General features: G+C 57.6%; 4 protein-coding genes across 8 annotated transcripts in view; 2 read left to right on the top strand and 2 right to left on the bottom strand.

Moving 5' to 3' along the window:
• Positions 1-526: 526 nt before the first annotated feature.
• On the bottom strand, positions 527-7,815 carry NFKBIE (NFKB inhibitor epsilon). The gene is made up of 6 exons (XM_058554246.1): positions 7,236-7,815; positions 4,793-4,895; positions 3,862-4,084; positions 2,728-2,816; positions 2,317-2,556; positions 527-1,556 (listed from the first exon to the last, which is right to left on the bottom strand). Exons 1-6 carry the CDS (start codon positions 7,607-7,609, stop codon positions 1,491-1,493), a joined length of 1,095 nt encoding a protein of 364 aa, XP_058410229.1. The 5' UTR covers positions 7,610-7,815; the 3' UTR covers positions 527-1,490.
• LOC131413614 (collagen alpha-1(II) chain-like) lies at positions 5,890-12,711 on the top strand. 3 transcript variants are annotated; one of them, XR_009221991.1, is made up of 3 exons: positions 5,890-6,937; positions 8,518-8,655; positions 9,157-9,258. XR_009221991.1 is itself a non-coding variant. In XM_058554247.1 (2 exons), the coding sequence occupies exons 1-2, from the start codon at positions 6,559-6,561 to the stop codon at positions 12,684-12,686; spliced, it is 942 nt and encodes a 313-aa protein (XP_058410230.1). In that variant the 5' UTR covers positions 5,890-6,558; the 3' UTR covers positions 12,687-12,711. The 3 variants fall into 3 exon arrangements, 1 of the variants encoding a protein (XP_058410230.1); XR_009221990.1 differs by lacking the exon at positions 9,157-9,258 and having other exon boundaries at positions 8,518-8,744; XM_058554247.1 differs by lacking the exons at positions 8,518-8,655; positions 9,157-9,258 and adding an exon at positions 12,124-12,711.
• Positions 12,642-22,148, top strand: TMEM151B (transmembrane protein 151B). Its single transcript, XM_058554245.1, has 3 exons — positions 12,642-12,829; positions 15,002-15,442; positions 16,645-22,148. The coding sequence occupies exons 1-3, from the start codon at positions 12,710-12,712 to the stop codon at positions 17,770-17,772; spliced, it is 1,689 nt and encodes a 562-aa protein (XP_058410228.1). The 5' UTR covers positions 12,642-12,709; the 3' UTR covers positions 17,773-22,148.
• TCTE1 (t-complex-associated-testis-expressed 1) overlaps positions 21,269-22,951 on the bottom strand; it is a 13,072-nt gene continuing 11,389 nt past the window's right edge. For all 3 annotated transcript variants that reach the window (XM_058554243.1, XM_058554242.1, XM_058554244.1), the window contains one exon: positions 21,269-21,629. In XM_058554243.1, coding sequence (XP_058410226.1) covers positions 21,420-21,629 — 210 coding nt within the window. In that variant the 3' untranslated portion in view covers positions 21,269-21,419. The remainder of the gene's footprint in view (positions 21,630-22,951) is intronic.

Raw genomic sequence — 22,951 nt, 5'->3', positions numbered from 1 at the left:
CCCCCTGCTTCGTCATTGCCCTTAGCCCTCACAACCAGCCCGGGAGGTAGTGGTGACCACTGTCATCTTAGGGAAGGGGACATTGAGGTTCTGCGTGCCAAACCCTTCTCTTTGTTACTGTTTTCCCGTTTTCTGATGCCACCTTCCTTTTTTGGCTGGGCCAGCAGTTCTGTCCCCCCACTCACCATGACCTTCCAGGCTCTGCACGACCTGGCCCCCGTCCCCCTCGCCCACTCACCCACCCGCTGTAGAGCCCCACTGGCCTGCTCTCAGTTCCTCTAATTCACCAGAGCCTTTTCCCCCACAGCTCTCCCCTCATCCCTTACTCATCCTTATGTCTGACTTGAGATGACGCTCCTCAGAGGCCTCCCCTGACCACCCAAAAGTATGGCCCTCCACCCACTCCACTGTTCTCCTTCCCACTATTCTTTTCCTTCACAGCATCCAATGCAACTTGTAATTACATATTTATTTGGATGTTCGTGATTTTAATAGCTGTCTCACTCACTAGACTATAAGCGCCAAGTGGCCAGAGACTGGGTTGATTTATTCCCCCGTATTCATCATCCCAGCACAGGCCTGACCAAACAGGGCCCTCAAACATGGGTGGAATGAGAGGAAAAACATCAAAAGCCACAGCTCCCTTGTGTCACCCTCCATAGGCTAGCCCTTCTCTCCAGCTCCTCCAGATAGCAACCTCCAGGGCAGTGGTGAGGCCTCCCGCCTGTGTTTTCTCATTTCTCTTTCTCTTCCTCCATCCCTCTGTGTTTCCACAGAAAGGGCAAGGGTCTGTGCTGGACAGAGAGGCTGCAGGACTGTTAGCCCCCCTGCCCCACCCAGTCAGGCCCTACTCTGCTCAAGGGACAATTTCCTTCTCTTGGCCTCCACCACAAGTTCACAGGGCAGGCCTGTCTAAAAATCCCCAATGCACACAGACATGCACTGGCGCAAAAGAGCTCTAGGGGGGAAAACTTTTCAAAAAGTCTATGCCATTTTAGTGTCATGTTATTGAAACTTCCCCTTCCCCAGAGGCTCAGTTCAGGGCCGTCTGTGTGAAGTCTTTAAACAACAGTGTTAAGAGTCCTCAGCAGCAGTGAGGTGGAACCCCTCAGGGCCCTGCTTGCTCATATTTCAGTTTCTCTCCTCACTCAGGAGAGTCCATGTTTTCCTTCTGGTTGGCAGTTGCAGGCTGACCCAACGTGGGTGGAAACGACAGCCTCTGCCGTCTTCAAGAGAGGCAAACAGGCTTCGCCAAGTATCCCGGGGCTTTGGGAATCTTCTCAGAATCTCCATGCACCTGGGAAGCTCTTCGTTCCAGACGGGCTCTCTCCTCTCAGCTCAGGACTGTGCTGGCCCCAGGCTCTGGCCTCAGCAGTCCCCAGGACACCAGAAGGGCACATTGCCTGGGCCCAACCAAACTGCAGCAGCTGTGGCTCCAGCTTCCAGATGGGAAGAGGTGGAGCCCCCGGGCCCCAGACCCTGCCCTGGCTTCAGTCAGCACACAGCAGGGGCTTCCCTGAGATCTTCAGGTCATCGAAGGGCAAAAGAGCAAGGGGCTGAGAAAGAGAGTGGAGAGAAGCAAGATCAGGGCCCACAGGAAAAGGCAGCAGTTGGGGAGGGAGCTGGGGAGATCTGTTGGGCCATTTCCTCCCCACCAAATGACAGTTGAAGGACATCAGGGAACAAATCTTCCCACTAATCCCCAAACTGGCCTCTCTCTGGGCTAGGCAGAGTCCTGAGGCCTTAGGCAAGCCCTCACTCTCTAAGATAATGCCGGATTATCAGAGCTAACAAGGACCTAGGAGGTGATCCAGCCCATGGGTCTGTTTTTTTTTTGGCGGGGGTTACTCACAAAACATTTTGAATATTTTTTTACATTGAACATTTAAAAATGGAAAAGACTGTACAAAAAATCTAGGTTTCATCTCTTGTAAAAAATTGCAAGGCCTGGAAACACTGGGCCCACATTCCTCCTCTGCAACCATCTGCTGAAGCTGAGCAGAATGACCCTCGGGCACAGACCCTCCAGTCTCCCGCAGGCCCCACCACCCGCTGTCTTATACCTAGCCTGCTTCACTGATCACCTGAGCTGCAGGGCTCCTGCACTAGTCCAAGTGTGGGCCCCCTGGTCCTGACCAACTAAGAAACAGGCTGAGAGAGGGGCAGAGGCTTGCCCAAGGTCCCACAGTTGGTGAGTGGCCGTCCTGGATTACACCCCGGGACCCTAACTCCTTGGTCCTTCCAGCTGTTACAGTGCCTTTCTCTGCTATGGGTGTGGGAGGCCCTGGAGAGCAGAGCTGAGGGTCTGCCTCTTACATCCTCAGCCAGGTCCTGTGGAGTCTCATCCTCCACGTTCCGCAGCAGGGAGTCAGCACCCGCCTCACACAGAGTGGATGAGATGCTGCTGAGGCCCCGGCCCGCCGCGAGGTGCAGGGGTGTGCACCCATTGAGCATGCGGGCGTCTACCCGGGCACCAGCCTGGAGCAGGAACTGCACCAGACCCCGCTCCTGGGTCTCCACGGCCAGATGCAGTGCTGTCTTCCCACTCGTGCCCTCCTGGAGGGGAAGAAGGATGTCAGCCAAGGCCCTCAAGAGGCAGCGTCCTGAGCCTGGCCCCAGATAAGGAGGTGAGTGCTACCACTTCTGACCGCCGTGCAGGGGGCCAGGGGCTGGACCCAGTGGTGGGGCAGGCCCTGGGCGGGGCAGTGCCCTGACTGGCCGCCTCACCTGTGCGTCAATGTCAGCTCCATTCTGAAGCAGCAGTTCCATGAGTGGCCGGTTCCTCTGAAGGGTGGCGATGTGGAGACAAGCCAGACCTGGGATGGGGTGAGGGTGGGGACTGCTCATCTGCAGCCCAGCCACCAACTCTCTCTCTCTCTTTGTCAGGGACCTCCCTACCCCTCAGCCCCAAGGGACCCACTGCCCACTCAATGCCTCTGATCACAGGACTGTTAAAACACAACTCAAAAACCCCCTCAAAAGTCTGGGGGAAAGGAACTCAGAGTTTCCACCTTTTCAGAATCATGTTATTGAAACTTGCACGCTTCAGGGGTCAGGTTGCTGAGTGACACCCCTCATACACACACCCTCCCCCAACACACACCCCCTCCCCCGACACATACACTCTCTCTCTCTCTCCTCTCTCTCTATCCCCCACACCCCCCCAACTCTACCTGCCTTCAAGCCTCATCCAAAAGCCACCTTCTTCAGTGCTCTCTGGCTCCTCATGCCCCCAGCCCCTCCCCAGGGGCCGCTTCCTCCCGCCAGCTCCCCTAGCCTTTTAGCTATCTCCTTTCTGCCTGGACCTCCCTTTGCTTAGAGAACTAGATCCAAATTTACATCCCTCCCCTCCTTCAAGTCTCTGCTCCAATGTCCCTGCTCCATGAGCTTCCCTGAGCACCCTATTTAAAAATCACAGTAACCCCCACCTCCCACATTCCACTTCTCGCTCTGCTCTGCCTCTCCTACAGCACTTACTGTCTTTAACCTATGAGAGAACCCACTTCTTGTATTTATTGTGTCTCAGTCGTTCTCTGTTTTGTTCACAGATGCAAGCCCAGCTCCTAGAAGATGTCTGGTACATAGAAGGCCCTCCGTACGTTTTTGGTGAATGAATTAATGAGTTCAACTAATCACTATAAAACTGAATATCTTGAGGGCAAGGTTAGCTCTCTCTTTAGCACATCTAGGTTCTCAGTAAATTCTAAAGCAGATTCATTCATTCAGCCAAGATGTACTGAGTACCTGTGTGCTTAGAAACAGAGGTGCATCAATGGACAAGCTGTGACCCTCTCTTCCCTGAGGGTGGGATCTCTGTTTCCCATCCCCTCCTCATCCCAGGGCCCCTGAGGTTGCCTGCACCTTGCCAGTTTTGCAGCTGGAGGTCCAGGGAGTGGGCCGGTCCTCTGCCTGGCTCTGGCCGTCCCTCCAGCAGGCAGCGGGCACAGGCCAGATGCTGGCGCTGGCAGGCCACATGCAGGGCTGTGTCACCGTGCCGGTCCTGTAACACCCGGCTGGCCCCCTTCAGCACCAGGGCCCGAACTGCACCCGGCTGGTCCAGATGTACAGCCAGATGGAGTGCTGTCTGTAGGCACAAACAGAGGTCACAGGGCAGCATGCTCCCACCTCTGGGAACCTGCTAGGGTGGGCACAGGAATTGCCAGCTGCCAGTACCTTCTTTGAGGGCAGCTTATAAAGGCTAAGGCCCTGGTCTTCCAAGGAAAAATGACCATGCCCTTCTCCCTGTCACCCCTGACCAGCTCTTGGGGCCGCAACTCTGGAGGCAGGGGAAGGGAAGTGTCCCCCTGCTCTTCTTGTAGCCCCTGGAGAAAGGACAGATGGGGGGCCAGGTCTGGCCTCTCACCCTCTGGGGAGACCTCTGTTATCCCCAGGGGCTAGGATACAGGGAGGGCTTGGGGGAGGAAAGACAGAGGCACCAGGCAGTCTCCACCTGGCACACTCCTCTTTAAGCCTCCTTTCAGATGTCATCTGCTGTATTAAGCCTTCCCTGGCTGCTCCCCAAAGACACTGGATCCCACAGCAGCTGGTATGTGTCTCCATCACAACTCTTGTCACCACGCTGTAATTAGGTGTTGACACGAGTCCCTTAGCCCAGGCTGCGAACATCTTGTGGGCAAAGGCTGTGTCTTACTCGTGTCTGCATCGTCAGCTTCTAGCCCAGTGTCTGGCAAATAGTTTCCTGAGTGAGCAGCCTAAAGATGCCCGTTTGGCTGCTGGGATGGCTGCCAGGGCAGATATGGGTATCCGGGCACAGCCCACCCTCTCCACCCACCTGGTAAAGGTTGTTCTGAATGTCCAGGACCTCCTGGGGCAGCAAAGTCAGGCAAAAGAGCAGCACAGCTGGGGCCTCATGAATCACCGCCAGGTGGACCAGCCTGTAGGGCAGGGACAGAGTTTAGTGTCAGGGCCCAGGCCAGAGAGAGTGGGCTGGGGTCCTGGGGTTAGAAGGAACACATCAACCTGTAAGCAGCCATCCGTAGGGTAGGTGCAGGAAGTGAGAGTTTGGGCCAGGAAGTGAGGGTTGGTGCGGGAAGCCAGGATCCTGGGGGTGGGAGCTCAAAAACAGTTCCCATCTCTGGCCTTCAGGAGGGCCTTGGCTGAGTGGGAGTGTGGGCAGGGTGCTGATGGGACCAGCGCCTTCCTGTCCAGCCTACCCACACCCCGCTCCCCTCCAGCCCAGGGCCCTGCCAGGCAGCTGCAGCTCAAAGCCAAACCGAAAGCTGCCAGCGTAGTGCAGAGGTGGTTTCCAAGGCTGAGCGCCCCACCTCCCCCACCCCAACAGAGAGAACAGAGAGGGCAGGGGTGCGGTCACCCCCACCCCCAGCAACTCCATGTCACACAGTCCAGGGGAGAGAAAACAGAAGCTCTGGGAAGAGGAGCAAGGACAGTGCAGCATCCTGTCCTGCCACCCTCACAGGGAGTTAAGAGGGCCACTCTTCAGAAAGCACACACTGGGCGGGGCCTGACCAGAGGCCCTCTGCTCCTGTGTGCACCTCCAAGGGGACGTCTGTGCAGTGCAGAAAATGTGTGTTTGTGGGGGACAAAGAGCCTTAACCTAGGAGTGGGGGGAGGTGGGCAGCAGGGAGGGGAAGTTCCAGTCCTGGGGTTTCCCCACATCAGGTGGGGAAAACGAAAGCCCGAGCTGGAGGGTCTAGGCCGCAGGGACAGCTGCCTTGGGGCATTAGTGTGGGGGGGTGCTTAACTCAAAGACCTGTCTGGGCTGGGGAGGGGGCTGCTCAGGAGGAGGGGGCAGGCTTGGCAGCAGGCGGCAGGAGAGGCCCAGGAGAGAGTGACGGAGGGAGGGAGGAACTGCTCTGGAAATCCCCTAGGCCAGGGCCTGCTCTCTGGGTCACATTCCTGCAGCCACCTCCCTCTTTCCCTCAGTCTCCCCTCCTCCCACTTCCTCTTCCCATTTCCATATGTCCCACCACCAGACACCTCTGAGGGAAGAAAGTGCCGCCTCCTCTCAGGGGACCGGAGTCTTGACACCTCTCCCTCCACCTGCCACAGTCTAGACACAACACCTGTCTCTAACTAGAGTCGGGAAAGGCTGGGGCTGAGAGGCTAACAAAGGAGGGCAGTGGCAGAAGTCCCCACTCCCTGGGTCAAAGGTCAGCCATAGGTATTCTGCATGGAGCCCCCACAATCTTGTTCTGGGCCTGAAGGCTGGTGATCTGGACACAGAGTACAAAAAGGCCCGGGGTCACGCCTCTCCCACCACTGGGTCCAGAGGCTGTCTTTGTCAAAGGGCACCCAGGATCAGGATGTCATCTCCAAAAAGCAGGTCAGCACAGATACCTCCTGGCTCCTCTACACGCCTCCTCAGTCCAGCATCCCTGATCCAGGACTCCAGCCGCCTCCACTCTGTTTCTCACCCCCAAATCCCAGCCACCGTCAGGGTTTTCTTCCAGAGGAGCAAATCCTCAACTGGCCAGCCCTTCCCACACAAGTGCTTCTTACTTCAACTGCCTCCTAGCCCCGTCCCCACCAAGTCCCACCTGGACCTGGGGGAGGAAGGATAAAGTGAGGGGGTCAGACATGACAGCGAGAGGGATTTGGGGGGCTCAGGAGGTGGAGAGTGTCGGTAAGGCTGACTCCAGCCTTCACTTCCCCTTTCTCAGCAGAGGAGGAAGTAAGCTGGGGCAGCCAGCCGCCTGTCTGTCTGCTGGGGCAAGAGTGCCCCGGCTTGGCTCACCCCCTCCTCCTCAGGGTCAGCCTCAGCTCTGCACCCTGGCAGCACCCCTACTCCTGGCTTCCTGGCCCCCACTGGCAACCTGCAACTGGCATCTCCTGTTCCTTGAGACAGAGCATTCTGAGGTCAGGGGCCGGGAATCTCAGATATTGAGCAAACAAGGATGCCCTCTCTCCCAGCAAGAAAAAAGACTGGACTGGTCAGGGGAATTTTCTCTTCCTAGTGGTGAGTTATTGCTAGGTATCCAAGATGCTAGCTGGGGTCCCAGGTGCCCGTAAGGACCCTGCCAAAAGAGGGGGCAGAGAGATGATGCCAGGTCCTCTGGTCGGGGCCTGGCTAGAGCTCAAAAACGGGCTGAGAGTCAAGTTTGGAATTTGGAAGAGAGACTGGGGACTGCCCCTTCCAGGGCGGGTGCTTTGAGGAATCCTCCTAGTGGGGGTGTCCGGCCTGTTGTGGCTCTGGGGAGGCCCGGAGTTGGAATTGGGAAGAAGAGGTGCTGTCTCAGCCTAGCCCCCATACTCACGTGTCTCCGTCCTCAGAGATGTAAGTGAGGGCTTCCAGCTGCTGAGGGTTCAGCGCCCCCGCAGGGGGGAGCGGCGAGCCTGGAGCTGGGTCCTCGGTCTCGGGGCTCCTCAACAAGGTCAGGGGCTCGGTGAGCGACGAGGAGCCATAGGTGGAGTCAGCCCGCTCCCCATCTGTGTCTTCCTTCTCCTGTGGCTCCTTGGCGGTTCGGGGAGGATGGGTCCAGGGCTGGGAGCCGCCGCCGTCGGAGGGCCCGGAGACCGAGGCCGGGGCAGGGGCGGGCTCGGGCAGGGATCGCAGAGAGCGCAGAGACTCGATGCCCGAGTCATACTGGCTCTCATCCGTCTCGTCCGGCCCCTTCCTCGCCTCCGACATGCCCGCAGGGGCCGGGTCCGAGCAGAATCCTGCTCCGGGCTCCGCCGGCCGCCTTTCCGGGTTGCAAGGCCGCCGCGTAGAGCCGGCGCCCGGCCTGGAGCGGCCTCCTTCCCAGGTTGCGGGGGCCGCAGGGGTCAGTGAGAAGCGCCGACGGGGCTCGGGGCACCGGCGAGGTCCACCGCAGCGGCTACTCGGGCAGCCGGGCAACCCGGTCGGACGCGCGCGCTCGCCCCGCCCCCAGGCCCCGCCCCCGACGGGCGCTTCCGGGCCGAGGCCCCGCCCTTCGGAATCCCCCTGACCCCGCCCTCTGCGTTGGCTCCCAGTCAGGGGTTACCCGGTCTGACTCACTCGAGCGTTAACTCACCCAGTCATTCATTCATCCAACTATTCACTCATTTACTCTTTTCCCCTTCCTTCTTCATTCTATTCATTAATTCCATGCATTCTTTCTTTCCACTTCCTCCATTTCTTCATTCATTCTTTTCCATTCATTCATTTATTTATTCGTTTCCTTTTAAAGGAATATTTATTAATCGTCTGCACAAGCTGGGCGTCTTGTGGGGAGGGCACGTGGGTGATGGGATGGGGACGCATTGCTTCCTATCCCTGGCCCATTTGTCTCAACTTCTTTTGCTTTCTCATCTACCAGTGCCCCCGAGTTCGGGTAGGGAAAGGGGACACTGCTTGTCTTTAAAGGAGCAGTTCTCTGTTCGGGTCCTCGATAGAGGGTCTCCCGTGTCAACTTCCCAGATCACACAGAATGGGACATGAGGATGTGTTTTGTGTGTGTGTGTGTGAGGAAGATTGGCTCTGAGCTAACATCTGTTGCCAATCCTCCTCTTTTTTTTGCTGAGGAAGATCAGTCCTGAGCTAACATCTGTGCCCATCTTCCTCTATTTTATATGTAGGACACCGCCACACATGGCTTGATGAGTGGTGCATAGGTCCGTGCCCAGGATTCCAACCTGCAAACCCCTGGCCACCGAAGTGGAGCGTGCAAACCTAACCACACCACTGGGCCAGCCCCGAGGATGTGTTTTTTGAAAGTGGGTTTTCTCAAGCAGACTGTTGTCTAAAAAAAGCAGAATGGTCATGTTTTTTGTTGTCTAAAGCAGCAGAATGGTCATTCCTGACAGGGGTGAAACACTGGTGTCAGGTGGTTACAACATCTGGTTACCCCCAGCGGTCAGAAAAGTTTAGTTTCTCATGGTGGGGCCAGGACGGGGAGGCCCCAGACATGCTGGGCTGCGCTCTGCTGAGGTCCCCTCCACAGCCCCAGCCCCAATGCCAGCACATCTTTCCTCTTTCCCCGGGCCTAGGGAGGCCATAGGGAAACCCCACTCACATAGTGAGCCCCCAACCAGCACCCCATGATTTATCCCCTACCCCAAGTGCTATCGACCTAGGGCCAGCAATATCCTTAGAAGGTCATCCCCAAGGGAACATCTCCCCTTTCTATCTCTGGCATTTGGGGGAGGAAGCTGGGATGAGCGTAGTTGGCCACTAACCAGCTTCCCTACTGCCCTCCCCCATGCAATCTTGTTTAGTCATCCATCACCCATCCATCTATTCACCCATTTGACAAACATGTATGAAGCTTCTCCTGTATGTCTGACATTGTTCTCTCTGCTGGAAGCAAAACTGAATATCACGGTAAGGGTAATAACCAACAACCACACCCCCCAACCACCAGAAAATGTCCCATGGTTCTAGCCTTCAAAAAGCCCCCTGGCAATTACGATACAGAATGATTGTGCTGAGACAGGAGTGAGAACAGGGTGCTGTGGGGGCACACAGTGGGGCCAACAACCCAGTAGGCAGGGAAGTTTCCATTTGAACTGGAAATGGGAAGGGAAAAAGGCTGGGGAGAAGAGAAGTACCTAGTCTCTGGAGGGGGCATGAGTGGAGAGAGAAGAGAGTGGGGAGGGCAGACGGGAAGAGATGACCCACTGTTCTCCTTCCCCATAGATGATTAGAGTGGGGAGGATGTGTTAAGCATGCGGCAGTGAGGAACCAGGAGGGGAAAGCCCAAGGAAATTGAGGCATCTCCTTCCCTTGGGTCAGTGTGATTTCAGATGTTCTCAACTTCCTCCCCTGACGTGTTCCTCTCCCCTCTTCAAAGGCTGGAGCAAAAAGTACAGTCATAAACTGCAGACACAGACCACTTGGGTTCAAAACCTGGCACTATCACCCCGTCTTAAAGTTGGGAAGCTGAGGCCCAGGGAGGTGAGTTGACTTGCCCAAGGTCAAACAGTCAGAAAGTGCAGAGCTGGGTTCTCCTGTCCCTAATCCAGAACTTTAAAAATGTTTTCAGTGAAACTTTCTTTCCTTTATGAAAGTCTAAGGAATTGGGACTTCTGAGTCCTCTGCAAGAACACAGGAACGCAAGAGGGTGCAGTGACTGCTCTTCTCATTCATACAGAAGCTGAATTTAAGGAAAAACCTAGCCCAATCCAGTGTGGTGTCTGGCTTTGAACCAGAACAGGTGTGTGGCAGCCCCTTTTCTGGCCACGTGGGGTCAGCATTGAGTCACCCACTGCTTCCACCTAGCCTGCACTGTGACAGGAAGCCCTTCTGGGGACACTTCAGGAATGGGGAGAGGGACTGTGGCAGTGTCATCTGGAAAGATGACCTGGAGACTTTGACTCAGGTCACAGGAAGGTCAGGGTCCTGACCTTGCTTCCTCAGCCCCAGTCTTCTCTGAGGCTGGGCTCCTCTGCTGTTGTTTTCTGATTTCCTTTGTGGTGCCCCCCACCCCCACCCCAGCGAGACTCATCTTCAGGAAACAGGTCTGGTTGCCATGATGACCAGCTGGTAAGCTGGATCCTTCCACAGCATCCTCCCTTCACCCCTCTCTTCCCCGGGCTTCCAAGGACGGGTCGTGTGTGTGAGTGGAGAAGGGGGGTGGTGGTCTTTTATCTCTTGGGCGCTCTGGGGTTGCCCAAAAGACGTTGGGCTATCTCTCTTCCAAAGCCCCCTGAGGTGGAGATGGGAAAGCAGTGGGGGTGGCAGGCAGCAAGAAGATAACTAAATGGGGCGTGTGAGGATCCTATCTGGGTTAGGAAAGGCCAGGGTTAGGACCTCTGCTCTCTGTCTGCAGTGAACTAGGTGGAATGAGCTGAAACCAGAAGAGGGGTTGGAATTAGCTGTGAGGCAGGACTTCCTAAAAAGTATGGGTGGGAGACATTGGAATGAGCCACCAGGTGAGATTCCTCCTGTGCCATGGGAGTGAAGGAGAACCCCAGTCTCTTCAGAACCAGACCCTTCCTCTGTTTGGGCAGGGAGGATGGATTCACTGACCTGGGGAGGAGCATGCAGGCTGTATAGTTCTGAAGCACTAGGCTGACAGAGAGCCACCCTCACCTCAACCAGAAAGGGAAGAGTAGGAAAATGGAGGCAGAACCAGGAGCGGGGTGTGTGTGTGGGGGGGGGGGGGTGGAGGCAGTGGCTCTTCTGCCCCAGATGAGGACAGGACCATTCCAGCAGATCAGTGTGCCTGTCCCCTATCCACAAAGATCAGATATCCAGGCTTTGCTTCAAGCTAACTTCCTACTCCCAAATATCCCCATGGACCTTTTAATGGGAAAGATCTGGATTCTAGGACTAGCTCTGTGAGTCCTAGCAGGTGACCTTGCATAAGTCACTCACCCTCCCTCTGCCTCAGTTCCTTGTGGGTAAATGGGGACACAGTGACTATATGTCAAAGACTTTAATGTAGCATATGACACACAGTAGGGGCCCATAGTGACTGCACACACCCAGACTGATCATGCATCGCCTTTATCCTCCTCTATCATAATGATTGCTTTCCATGTCCCCAGTCCCCATTAGACTTTATGCTCCTTAAGGGCAGGAAATTGTGTGTTTCATTTCTGAACAGGGCACACAGTAGGTACCTAATACCTGTTTATTGAATGGATGCATTCAGGAATGAATGAGTGAATGAATGAATGTCAGTTTCCTTTCTGCTATCCTAGGAGGTGCAGGGAAAAGCAGTGTGGGGGGAAGTCACAAAGGGGTAGGCTACCTGCATTCACTCAGCCTCACCTGTGGTCTGTGACTTTGCCTCCTACACTCACAGAAGAAGGTCAGAGCCTTAGAGATTGTCCAGTCAACTTCCTCACTGCATAGATGAGGAAACTAAGGCTCAGAGAGGGGAAAGCACTTGCCCAAGGTCACACAACTCATTAATGGCAGAGCCAGGGTTAAGAATTAGAACTCAGGTTTCCTGACCTCCAGCCTGGGGCAATGGACACACGTCATTGCTTCTCTGGGACTCTTCTCCTAGGGAGGCAAGATGGCTCAGTGAAGGCTGGTTCCAATGTCCTCCCCTCTGCCCTCTGTTAGTCCTTTCTCACATCTAGCTCCAATCCTTTCCCCTTCACCCTATTCCATCCCTGTCCGGCTGGGTCTGGCCTCTGAAGTCTGGCTCCTGCCTTAACCCTTTACCACCCAACTGGGAATAAGGATTTTCCCTGGCATTTCAAGACTCAATCTCCTCTCCCCACCCTCAGCCCCAGGAACTTGCCGGAACCAAGGATGGGGAAGGATGTTGGTTGAACCTCTGGCGCCCCCTCCACGGAGAATAGATGGACAGGAGTTGCGGTATAGATCTTCCTTAGGATGGTGGGGTGGGGGTGCAGTGAGCAGGGCTGGAAGTGGGGAAGGGGTGCGCAGAGCCCCTGTTGCTCTCCCCTTTGGGGGGTGGTTATTAGGTAGGCTTGGGGAAGGCGGAGTTTGGGGGGCCGGAGGCGGGGCTCCTGCGCTGGGAAGAAGAGGGGGGGCGCGCTGGCTCCAGCTCGGCTCAGACAAAAGGCGGCGGCGGGAGCGGGCGGGAGGCGGAGCGGCGCCGCGAGGGCCTCAAGGTGACACCCGCCCCCGGCCCCGGCCCCCCCAGCCCGGCCCCCCAGCCCGCCTCCTCACCCCCAGCCCCCAGCCCCTTACCCCCGGTGCCCTTTCCAGGCCCCCTCCCCCCGGCGGGGGGTGGGGAGCAGCGAGGGCCCCGCCCCCTCCCGCCCCCTCCCCTGGGCCCGCGCAGGATGCCCGCGGCCCCCGGCAGCCCCCCGGGAGGCCCTGAGCTCGAGGCGCCCCCTCTACGCCATGTCCCCCCCTGGCTCGGCCGCGGGAGAGAGCGCCGGCGGCGGCGGCGGCGGTGGCGGCCCCGGGGTCCCGGAGGAGCCCACGGCGGCGGCGGCGGACGAGGGCCCCGCCCGAGAGGAGGTGAGAGCCGGCGGCGCCCCTTCCCCGGGCGCGGCTGCAGCCTGGCCCCCCATCCCCCGCCACGCGCGGCCCCCGCGGGTTCCGCCGCAGCGCGGCCGGCGCCCCGCACCCCGAGGCGGCCGCCGCAGCTGCAGTCCCGCGCCGCTGCCCCCACCCGCGGCCGGAGCTGTCCGCGGTGGCGGGGAAGGGGCCGCGCCGGGGGCGGGGCTCGGGGGGGGGGGGGTCCCGGGTAGGGGGAGGGGCCTAGGGGCGGAGCCTCGCGGACCCCAGGCGGATGGGGTTGGGGAGGGCGGCAGGAATCCTAACTTGCGGAGGGGGATGCTATCTTGAAGGCCAAGAAGGGCGACTCATGGGGGCCACAGAGACAGGGGAGTAGCATGGGGAAATGGTGGTGTTACCGCAGCTGGGGTCTTAAGGTCACATGGGTACAGAGGCGATGACCCCTAGGGTCACTGGGAGTGTGTGTGGGGCGAGGGTGTGCACCTCTCTCTTCCAATGTCCATGCAGCCCCCGCAGGGGGCCCTGAGCCCAGGAATCCTTCAGAGTATTGGTACTAAGCATATACCTAGTTGGGGGCCCTACTCTTCAGTCCTCTGAACCTGGAGACAAAGGGACTGAGGAAAGTACCAAGAGCACCCCTCACCTTCCCCACCCTGTCTCCCATGCACACTCGTGCACACACACACACACTGCACTAGGGCAGAAGCACACAGGCGCGGACAGACCTGCAGGTAGAACCCCGTTCAGATGTGCTCTCATGGGGACAAGTGCACACCCAGGTGGGCACACGAAGGTGCACATATACACCCGCCCCCAGGACAGGGCTCCTGGAAAGGCACGTGTACCCTAATCTTGTTTGTGTATGCTGTGTGCTGTCTCCTAGCCCACCTACCTATCTGCACTTCCAGATCTTTCTCTGACTCCACACCAGGTCCAAGGCCTGCTGCCTGTTACTGTGCTCTGCCTTTCCACTCTTGTCTCCCTTCCCCTGGCCAGCTTCCAGGTCAGGCCTGGGGAATTGAGGGAATAAGTCCGGATCTCAGCAGGAGGGCGTGTGCGGGGAGGAGTGAGAAAGCACAGGCCACCACCAGAAATCCAGCTCAGTCCTCGTCTATTAAGAGACTGCTCGGTGCCAGCACCCTGGTAGGCAAGGGGATGCAAAGAGAATGAGGCCTGCCCTCAGGAGCACCCAGTCTAGTGGGGTGCCAGACATGTAAACAACTCACCGGGGTGACCAAGGGACAGAACGTTCCAAGTCCTTTAACAGGCCCCGGGAAAGCACTAAAAATCATTTTGTCTTGACAAATGGCTGGGCTGCAAACGTCTTCCTCCCTACCCCCCCACCCCTGTCCCACATCCCCTCCCCCCAGCCACATGCCTCTGCCCTTCTGGATATCTCTTCCTGGACAGCTTTCTGCTCACGGGTGCCCAGCCCCCTGCCTCCCATCTTAAAACAGGAGAAGGATGTTAGGGTGCAGGAGGGAGACTCACAGGGGGCCTGGGGTCCAGAAAGTGGGGGAAAGAGACAGGGATTGAGGTTTCCTTCCAAAGGAGGTACAAGGCTGGCTGTGAGGGACAGGGAGGTGGACGGGTCAGAGAAGAGTGGCTCTTCCAGAACCCAGGACTGAAAAAATCTGGAAGTGAGGGCCCCACTTAAGTGGGAAGATGATGTCAGTGGGCCCCTCCCTTCTTTCTTGGAACACCTGGAAGGGGTCCGGGCTGGGGACCTGCCTTCGCTGATGCCTGTCTGTCCTCCTCTGTCTTCCCCATCCACACCTTCTCCTGTTTCATTGCCATCTTTGCACCTGTCTTTGGACTCTGTTTTTCTGGGTGCCATCCTATCCATCTGTCTCTTCTCTGTCACCTGGGCCTCCTCCCTCCATCTCTGGCTCTGATCCCTCTCTGTCACTCTCTCTCTGCACTTCCCTGTATTGGCATTCTGTTCCCTTTTCCTGTCCTCATGGCTCACTCTGGATCACTTCTGTGTTTATCTCTGGTCCTTGGCTCTCATCGTGGTCTTACCTTTTCTCTCCACATCCTTGTCTGTCTCTGCCTGTCCTCCCTGGTGCTGGCATCTGCCTCTCCATCCCTGCATCCATCTCTGTGCTGGGTCCTGCCACTTCCGTCTCACTCCCCACTCATCTTGGCCCCTTTCCCTGCCCATCTGAGCAGCAGCGTCCCATCCAGCCCTCTTTCACCAAGTCCCTCTGCCGTGAGTCCCACTGGAAGTGCCTGCTGCTCTCACTGCTCATGTACGGCTGCCTGGGGGCCGTGGCCTGGTGCCACGTCACCACGGTGACCCGCCTCACCTTCAGCAGCGCCTACCAGGGCAACAGCCTCATGTACCACGACAGCCCCTGCTCCAACGGCTATGTCTACATCCCCCTGGCCTTCCTGCTCATGCTGTACGCCGTCTACCTGGTGGAGTGTTGGCACTGCCAAGCCCGCCATGAGCTGCAGCACCGTGTTGACGTGAGCAGTGTGCGGGAGCGCGTGGGCCGCATGCAGCAGGCCACGCCCTGCATCTGGTGGAAGGCCATCAGCTACCACTATGTCCGCCGCACCCGCCAGGTCACCCGGTATCGCAACGGAGACGCCTACACCACCACCCAGGTGAGGGGCGGGAGGGAGCGCAGGCTAGTCCAGATGGGAGGGGGTGCTGGGACCCTGCGTGACTGCCCCCAGGCGGAGACAGGCAGCAATGAGCTCCTGTGGGCCCTGCGACAGGAAGGCAATCATAACAACCATAATAACAGCAAACACTAGCAGCCAGGCTCTGCTCCAAGTGCTTTACAAATCTTAAATCATTTATTTAAACCTCACAACAACACTATGGGGTAGGTAACTATTATCCTCATTTTACACATGAGGAAACCGAGGCTTGGAGAGGTTAAGTAACTTGCTCAAAGTCAAACAGCTAGTATGTGGTGGAGCTGGGGTTTGAACCCAGGCAGTCTGGCTCCAGGATCTATACTGTTTAGTGCTTAATGGTTGGAGATGGCTTCACATGCATGTCTCACAGCATGCTGTCACCTGTTCAGTGAGGTGGCTACTACAAAGTCCTCTTTCACAGGTAAGGAGACCTAAGCTCAGTGACTCGCCCAAGGTCTTCAGCTGCTAAGTGGTAGAACTAGACTCAAACCCAGGGCTTGGATCCCAAGTCCTGTCAGCTGCAAAAAGGTGGAGGTAGTTATGGGAGGCCCCATGGAGAATGGGGGAGGGGGCTGTCAATCAGCACTTCCTGGACCCGCCAGCATTAGACATATTGGGGCTCCGGAGGAGGAGGAGGTGGGGGAGGAGGAGATTTTCCCAGATGAGGGTAATCTCTCAGTATTGGGATGGGTAAACAGAAGCCTGGGGCCCGTGAGAATCAGGGAGGAGGCTGGGTGATAGCTAAGATGGGGACCTGGAGACCAGAGACGAAGGTGTTCCCAGGGAGCTCCTCTGGAGGGCCTACTGGAAACACACTTGGGAAGGGAAGGACAGGCTGTTCGCGGTGACGAGAGGCAGTGTGGGACAACGGAGGCAGTGGCAAAAGGGTCAGGCAAGCAGGAGGGGCAGTTCATGGCCAGGGTCTGAGCCCAGGGCTTAATTAAAATTAGAATGCACACAGGTACGGATGAGTTCTAGTCCGCCCTCATCTCTAACTCACTGATTAGGCTGAGGGCCTCAGGTTCTCTATAAACCAGATGGTAAGATCCTAGCCGGCTCCAACCGGGATGGGCTCAGGGTCTGACCAGGCAACAAGAGCGGCGATGGGGCAGACGAGGGCGCACGGACAGAAGCGACTCCCGCCGCCTTCCCCGGCGCCGCAGGTCTACCATGAGCGCGTCAACACGCACGTGGCAGAGGCCGAGTTCGACTACGCGCGCTGCGGCGTCCGCGACGTGTCCAAGGCGCTGGTGGGGTTGGAGGGCGCGCCGGCCACGCGGCTGCGCTTCACCAAGTGCTTCAGCTTCGCCAGCGTGGAGGCCGAGAACGCGTACCTGTGCCAGCGTGCGCGCTTCTTCGCCGAGAACGAGGGCCTGGACGACTACATGGAGGCGCGCGAGGGCATGCACCTCAAGAACGTGGACTTCCGCGAGTTCATGGTGGCCTTCCCGGACCCGGCCAGGCCGCCGTGGTACGCCTGCTCGTCGGCCTTCTGGGCCGCGGCGCTGCTCACGCTGTCGTGGCCGCTGCGCGTGCTGGCCGAGTACCGCACGGCCTACGCGCACTATCACGTGGAGAAGCTCTTCGGCCTGGAGGGCCCGGGCTCGGCGAGCAGCGCGGGCGGCGGCCTGAGCCCCAGCGACGAGCTGCTGCCGCCGCTCACCCACCGCCTGCCGCGAGTCAACACGGTGGACAGCACGGAGCTCGAGTGGCACATCCGCTCCAACCAGCAGCTGGTGCCCAGCTACTCGGAGGCGGTGCTCATGGACCTGGCGGGGCTGGGGGCGCGCTGCGCGGGGGGCGCGGCCGGCGGCTACGCGCCGGCGTGCCGCTACGGCGGGGTGGGCGGCCCGGGCGTGGCGGGCGTGGCCCCGTACCGGCGCAGCTGCGAGCACTGCCAGCGCGCCGTCAGCAGCTCGTCCATCTTCTCGCGCAGCGCCCTGAGCATCTGCGCCAGCCCGCGGGCCGGCCCGGGGCCCGGCGGAGGGCCAGGCTGCGCGGGCAGCCGCTTCTCGCTCGGCCGCCTCTACGGCTCGCGGCGCAGCTGCCTGTGGCGCAGCCGGAGCGGGAGCGTCAACGAGGCGAGCTGCCCCACGGAGCAGACGCGGCTGTCGAGCCAGGCCAGCGTGGGGGACGACGAGGACGACGAGGAGGAGGAGGCCGGGCCGCCGCCGCCCTACCACGACGCCCTCTACTTCCCGGTCCTCATCGTGCACCGGCAGGAGGGGTGTCTGGGCCACAGCCACCGGCCGCTGCACCGCCACGGCTCCTGCGTAGAGACCTCACTGTGACCTCCTGCCCCTGGACAGGTCTGCCGGCCTCCCCCTGCCCCTCGAGGACTGTGCTCCCTGCGTGTAGCAGGGGGAGTCGCCATGCTGACTGAGGCTGTGCTGGGCACGACGGGGGACGTGGTGGGGGGAGGCGAGGGTGCGCGGGACAGACCCGGATGGGGGCGCGAGCCCCGCCTTCCTTGTACACAAAGAGATAGATGGAGGAGGGTGGGGGTGGGCAGCCCTGAGAGCATCCCACCCGGCGGAGTCGTCTCTTCCAGCCCCGCTCCTGCGTTCCTAAGGGGACACCTCCCCTTCCTACAGCACACTTGAGGTTTCCCGTCCAGCCTTTCAACGGATCCTCTGACTGTTATGTGGTGACTGTGCGGTGGGACCCACGTTGGGCCTCGTCTCAAGTGAGGAGGAAGGTCCTCGCTGTGCAGCTGGGGAGGTTTAGAGGCCGTGGGAAGGGAAATTGGGGCTTTCCTTCCTCCCTGCCTCGCCCCACTGGGCCCTTTCTCTACTGAGAGGGCAGTGGTTTGCTGAACAGCAGAGCTGGCTTCCAACCAGCTAATGAATTCAGTGGGTCTGAGGCCGGGGCCAGGTGTCAGCCCGGCTACTCCATCTCAAAACCGTGGAAATGTTGCTATCCTCTTCTTGGCGCTGGCCCCAAAAACCGGGGTTTCCTTTCTGCCACTCCCTCCGCTGTTGTTTATCTCGCTGGGCCCCGGGAGTCCGGCTTCTGGAGGGAGTGTGCTCACCACACAGACGTCACTCCCCCCCGCCCTTCCCTCCGTCTCCCTGGCTCTGAAGAGCTGTTACCAGCGGGAGACAGGAGTGGGGAGGCAAAATGTGGAGGGCAGTGTGTCTCACTCAGTCCCCTCTCTAAACTGCAGCCTCTGGGCAGCAGCCTCCTGCCCTGGGTTCTGGGAGGGCACTCCTTTCAGAGAGGCTGAGATACCACCCAGACAGGACTCGCTAAAGCTGGCCGAGGTGAATGACTGAGTGGGGAGGGTGGGAGACAGACCTGGGTGACAACGAGGAACACTGGAAACGGGTGGGAGTCAAAGAGGAGAGGGCAGGGAGGGTAGAGTGGAAGGACCTCCAGAGGTGGGGGTGTCTGTGGGGGGCGGCCCTTGCCTCCCCGAGACTAGTGGGGAGGAGTGGAGAGTGGTGGTCCCCACACATTGCCTCTGCCGGGCAGAGGATGGTGTCACAAGCCACACCTGGAGGAATACTCAATTCCAGTGGCAGGGTCAGAGGCAGGAGTTCTCTCAATCTTGCCTGACTCCTCTGTCTTCCCCTATCCTGTGAGCTGAAGCCCTGCTGTGTGTCCCAGGGTCTTCATAGGGGCATCCTGCCACCACCCCAGGGCGCTGGCCCCACGTCCTGTTCCTCTAAAGCTCTCATGCCGCCCTCTCTCCCCCATCACTCCCACCCTGATGTGCTTCCACGTGCATGTCTGTGTAAAACCCTCCTGCCCTCCCAACTCCCCTGGCTAAAGTTTTCCCAGCAGACTTAGCACCCAGGGATTGAGCTCACATTTCAAGCTGGAGAGGATAACCCTTGGGCCCCCAAGATATTGTTCAGCCTGGATGCTTCTCACTTGACCTGAGCCGACAGAGCTCCTCTTCCTTCCCTCAGCCTCTCCCATCTTCCTCTAGCCTAGCCAGCCTGCATCTACTGAGGGCGTGGCCTCCACCTATGCAACATCTCCTCTGGCTCCTGTGCCCTCCTTCCCGGGGGCACTTGGGAGGCACAGATTGTGGGGACACCATGGCCTGTGGCCATCAGGGGTTGAGCTTTACTTTGATGTGGAGATAGCTGAGTGGAAGGGAAAGGAGGCCGGAGAAGGGGAGTTTGGGCAGGAGGGAACAGCTGCCTATGAGGTTTCTGGGCAGCAGTGTCCACCTGCCTGCCAGCACTGAACCCGCCTGGACCCTGAGTCTGTGCTCCTCAGGGGCCTGGCGTTTGGAGCACCCCTCTTTCCTCTGAATGGACATCTGTGAGGTACAGGTGGTGAGCTGTGGCCTCAGGCCCCACTTCTTGGTCAGCTGGCACCTGGAGGTCATGCCCTTGTGTGAGGGCAGCCTGGCCACCTCACGTCTCCAAGGAGGGAGGAACTCAGCTTCTCCTCCCTCAGGCCCATTCCTGGGACAGCCTGAGTTGGGAGGAGGGGAAGGGGGACACCTATTATTATTTTTGCCTGTATTGACCATTTCTGCCTAGGTCTTCTCACACAGACAGCCTCACCTCCCACACACGCACAGACTTAGAGAGAAACCACTTCTTTGGTCTATTTTCTTGATAGCTGTATTGATTGCCAGGGAAAAATGAAAACCAGAAAATTAATTAATCTCTAAAATTAAACTTTACACTGAATGTTCTTGTTTCTCTAATTAGAACCTCTGCTAGCAGCTGTGGCTATGTACGTACACACTCACACACTCACACCCTCACACCTACACGTTAGCACTCTGGAACTGTCAGAGGGTGTCAGGCACACACAGACTCTAGGTGGCCCGGACAGGCACATACGTGCAGTCACTCCCAAGCCCCCTTTGGTGCTCTGCTCAGCGCCTGCTCATTGGAAGGAGTCCCTGGATAGCAGGCGCCCCTAAGCTGTGGTTGCAGCCCATGACCCACCCTTTGGAAACATGGGTTTGGAGGTTCTGGGCTGCTCAGCGCAAGGAGCATGGAAGATGGGGCTCCGCGTGAATCCATTAGTCAGTCTTCGTGGCCCTATGGGTTGATGTGATTCCTGTGAGTGTGGCCCCAGGGTGGGCAGCTGCAGAGTGACGGGGACTTGTGGAGGGTACCTGGAAAGCTCCATGTGTCCTGGGGACAAGGGCTTGTGGGGTGGGCTGGGCCTGGCTGGGGAGAAGACAGGTCTCTGTCAATTGGGTGCATCACACTGTGGCCTTTCTGTCGTGGATTTCCAAGCGCAAAGATTGTACAAATCAAACTGGTGGATAATAAAGTTGCGGATGACTCACCAACTTCCCTTCCCAGTGTGGCACTTCCCCCACCATCTCCTGGGAAGCTCTTTGCGGGGGCCACTGGGTCTGAGCTCCTCCTGTCACCTTGTTTCTCCCTTCCCAGATTGGGAGAGAGGATTAGGGGATGGCATGGCCAGCAGAACTGGATCACTTAAGCAGAGTCAAGTAATAGGGAGGTGGCATCTGCAGGGGTGAGGGTGGAAGAGCCAGGCGAAACTCTGCTGTAGCCAGAGGATGGAGAGAGAGTGTAGAGACAGAGAGTGTGTGTGTGTTTGAAGGTCAAGAGGTTAAGGATCTGTTCAGGAGAAAGGAAAATGGTAGGGAGGGTGGTCAGGGAGATGGGTGGCCCTCGTGGGAGAGTCTGGGCGGATGCAGTCCCTCAGAGTCCTCTCTGCTTTCCCTATTCCTGGAGGAAGTTGGTCATTTCAGGGGGTCCAGTAATACCCTCTCCCTGTGTATGGGGGCTGGGTCCCACTTCATACCCCTTCTTCCCCTATTCCAGGCCCCTCCCCCTCCTCACATCTTTATCCACACAACCCTTGATCACTCACCCCAGCATATTCGTGGTCTCCTCCTCCCCCTCCCTCTGGACCAGTGGGATAGTCTGCAGCAGGCAGGGCAGGCGCACAAAGTGAGCGATGGGGCACTGCCCCAGCCCTGTCCCCCATATTATCCCACAGGGTTCTCAGGGCCCTTGGCAGTGATTGGCGACATGAAGTGGCTGGGATTCAAGGCCCGTTGGCGGGCTGCTTCACGGTTGGCACAGAGGGCCTGGCCAATGAGGTACTCGCTCTCCTGGGATACGTCTGACAGGCGCAAGTCAAACTCCAGGAGGGTCCTGTTGTCTGACATGCCTTCCAGGAGCTGCTTCCCGCCATCCTGGGAGAGGAGTACAAGGGAAGGGGTCATTTTACAGTACTGCCCAGGATCACACACACATACACATATTTATGTATAGATGTGACTGAAACAAAAGTTTCACAAAACAATACTTAACCTATTTGTGAGCACACTGGCGTTTTCTATTCTATGCTATCCTAGTCTATTCTATTCCATAAGAAAATGGTGCTCAAAACTCACTAAATTGATTTTTCAACCCCAATGGTTTGAAAAACATGGCTCTGTGGCAGCGATGGTAATCCCATTCCTCCAGTTCAGCCACGGGCATGTGAGACAAATCTGGCTAATGAGATGTGAGGAGGAAGTCTGGAGGGAGTGACTTCTGGGAAGGTTCTCCTCACTCTGAAAAAAGAACAAACGAGAGGGGTGTTCTCCTTTTTTCTGCCTCTGAGCATGGCCCTCTGTGAGGGGTAGCAGCCATCTTGGCACCATGAGAGGAGCACCAGAGAGGCCATGGCCATGTGGCGAGAGAAGGGCCCTGAGCCAAGGAATTCACCAACCCCAGAACCCCCTACCCTGGGGCTTCTGACTAGGAACAGCATGAATATTCCTCTTGTTTATGCCATTTCCTGGTTAAGCTTCCTGTTACTTGTAGCCAAGAGCATGCCCTCTGGAGACAGTGTGTGTGAGCAAGACTATTCTCTGGGGAGGGTTAGTAGAGGGTGCAGGGCCCTGACTGGAGCACACAGAGGGCCCCCCTCGCCCGTCCTCACAGCTCCAGCCCCTTCTGGGTTGGGTGGGCCATGCCCAATGTGAAGGAATTTCATGGTGGGAGGTAGAATGCTGCTGTTATGTAGTTGTGATGCTATGGTGTGTTGCAAAGTCAACTTAATGGATTACAGAAGCATTAAAGAAAATGGAGTAGATAGACTATAAAGGGAAACATCAGCATATAGCACAAGCAGTAAGAGTAAATTTCAATTATATTGATGTACGTGTTCATGTAAGTTGCGTTTCTTACTCTGAGACTTGGTCAAGAAAATTTGAGAGGCATTGTCTATTGGAAAGGACCCAGGCTTTCAATCAGTCCTGGATTTGAATCACAGCCCTGCCACTTTCTACTGACTAGATGCTCTTGGGCAACTCACTAACCTCTCTGAGACTCAATCTTCCCTCTGTAAAGTGGAGGTAAGAATACACATTTTACTAGATAACTGTGAGGATTAAAGGAAGACTAATGAATATTGGGTGCTTAGTATAGTATATAACCCTGAGTAACAGTGACAGCTAGCAATTATTGAGAACCTAGCCAGTGCCTGCAAAGGTTAAGTATAACTCATTTAATCCTCCCAGTAACAACA

The sequence above is a fragment of the Diceros bicornis genome, chromosome 14 (genome assembly GCF_020826845.1).
Source record: "Diceros bicornis minor isolate mBicDic1 chromosome 14, mDicBic1.mat.cur, whole genome shotgun sequence".
Classification (NCBI taxonomy): domain Eukaryota; kingdom Metazoa; phylum Chordata; class Mammalia; order Perissodactyla; family Rhinocerotidae; genus Diceros; species Diceros bicornis.
Note: the sequence above shows the minus strand (reverse complement) of the source record. Positions and strands in the feature narration are given on the sequence as shown.

Bases quoted from the DNA above. Each gene is read 5' to 3' on its own strand.
- LOC131413614 (XM_058554247.1), top strand. From the start codon at position 6,559: ATGACAGCGAGAGGGATTTGGGGGGCTCAGGAGGTGGAGAGTGTCGGT. The intron at 6,938-12,123 runs GTGAGTTATTGC...CCCCACCCTCAG, and splicing joins GGAATTTTCTCTTCCTAGTG to CCCCAGGAACTTGCCGGAAC.
- NFKBIE (XM_058554246.1), bottom strand. From the start codon at position 7,609: ATGTCGGAGGCGAGGAAGGGGCCGGACGAGACGGATGAGAGCCAGTAT. The intron at 4,085-4,792 runs GTGGGTGGAGAG...TTGTGCCTACAG, and splicing joins TTCAGAACAACCTTTACCAG to ACAGCACTCCATCTGGCTGT. The intron at 2,557-2,727 runs GTGAGGCGGCCA...CTTCCCCTCCAG, and splicing joins GAGCTGACATTGACGCACAG to GAGGGCACGAGTGGGAAGAC.
- TMEM151B (XM_058554245.1), top strand. From the start codon at position 12,710: ATGTCCCCCCCTGGCTCGGCCGCGGGAGAGAGCGCCGGCGGCGGCGGC. The intron at 12,830-15,001 runs GTGAGAGCCGGC...CCATCTGAGCAG, and splicing joins AGGGCCCCGCCCGAGAGGAG to CAGCGTCCCATCCAGCCCTC. The intron at 15,443-16,644 runs GTGAGGGGCGGG...CCGGCGCCGCAG, and splicing joins ACGCCTACACCACCACCCAG to GTCTACCATGAGCGCGTCAA.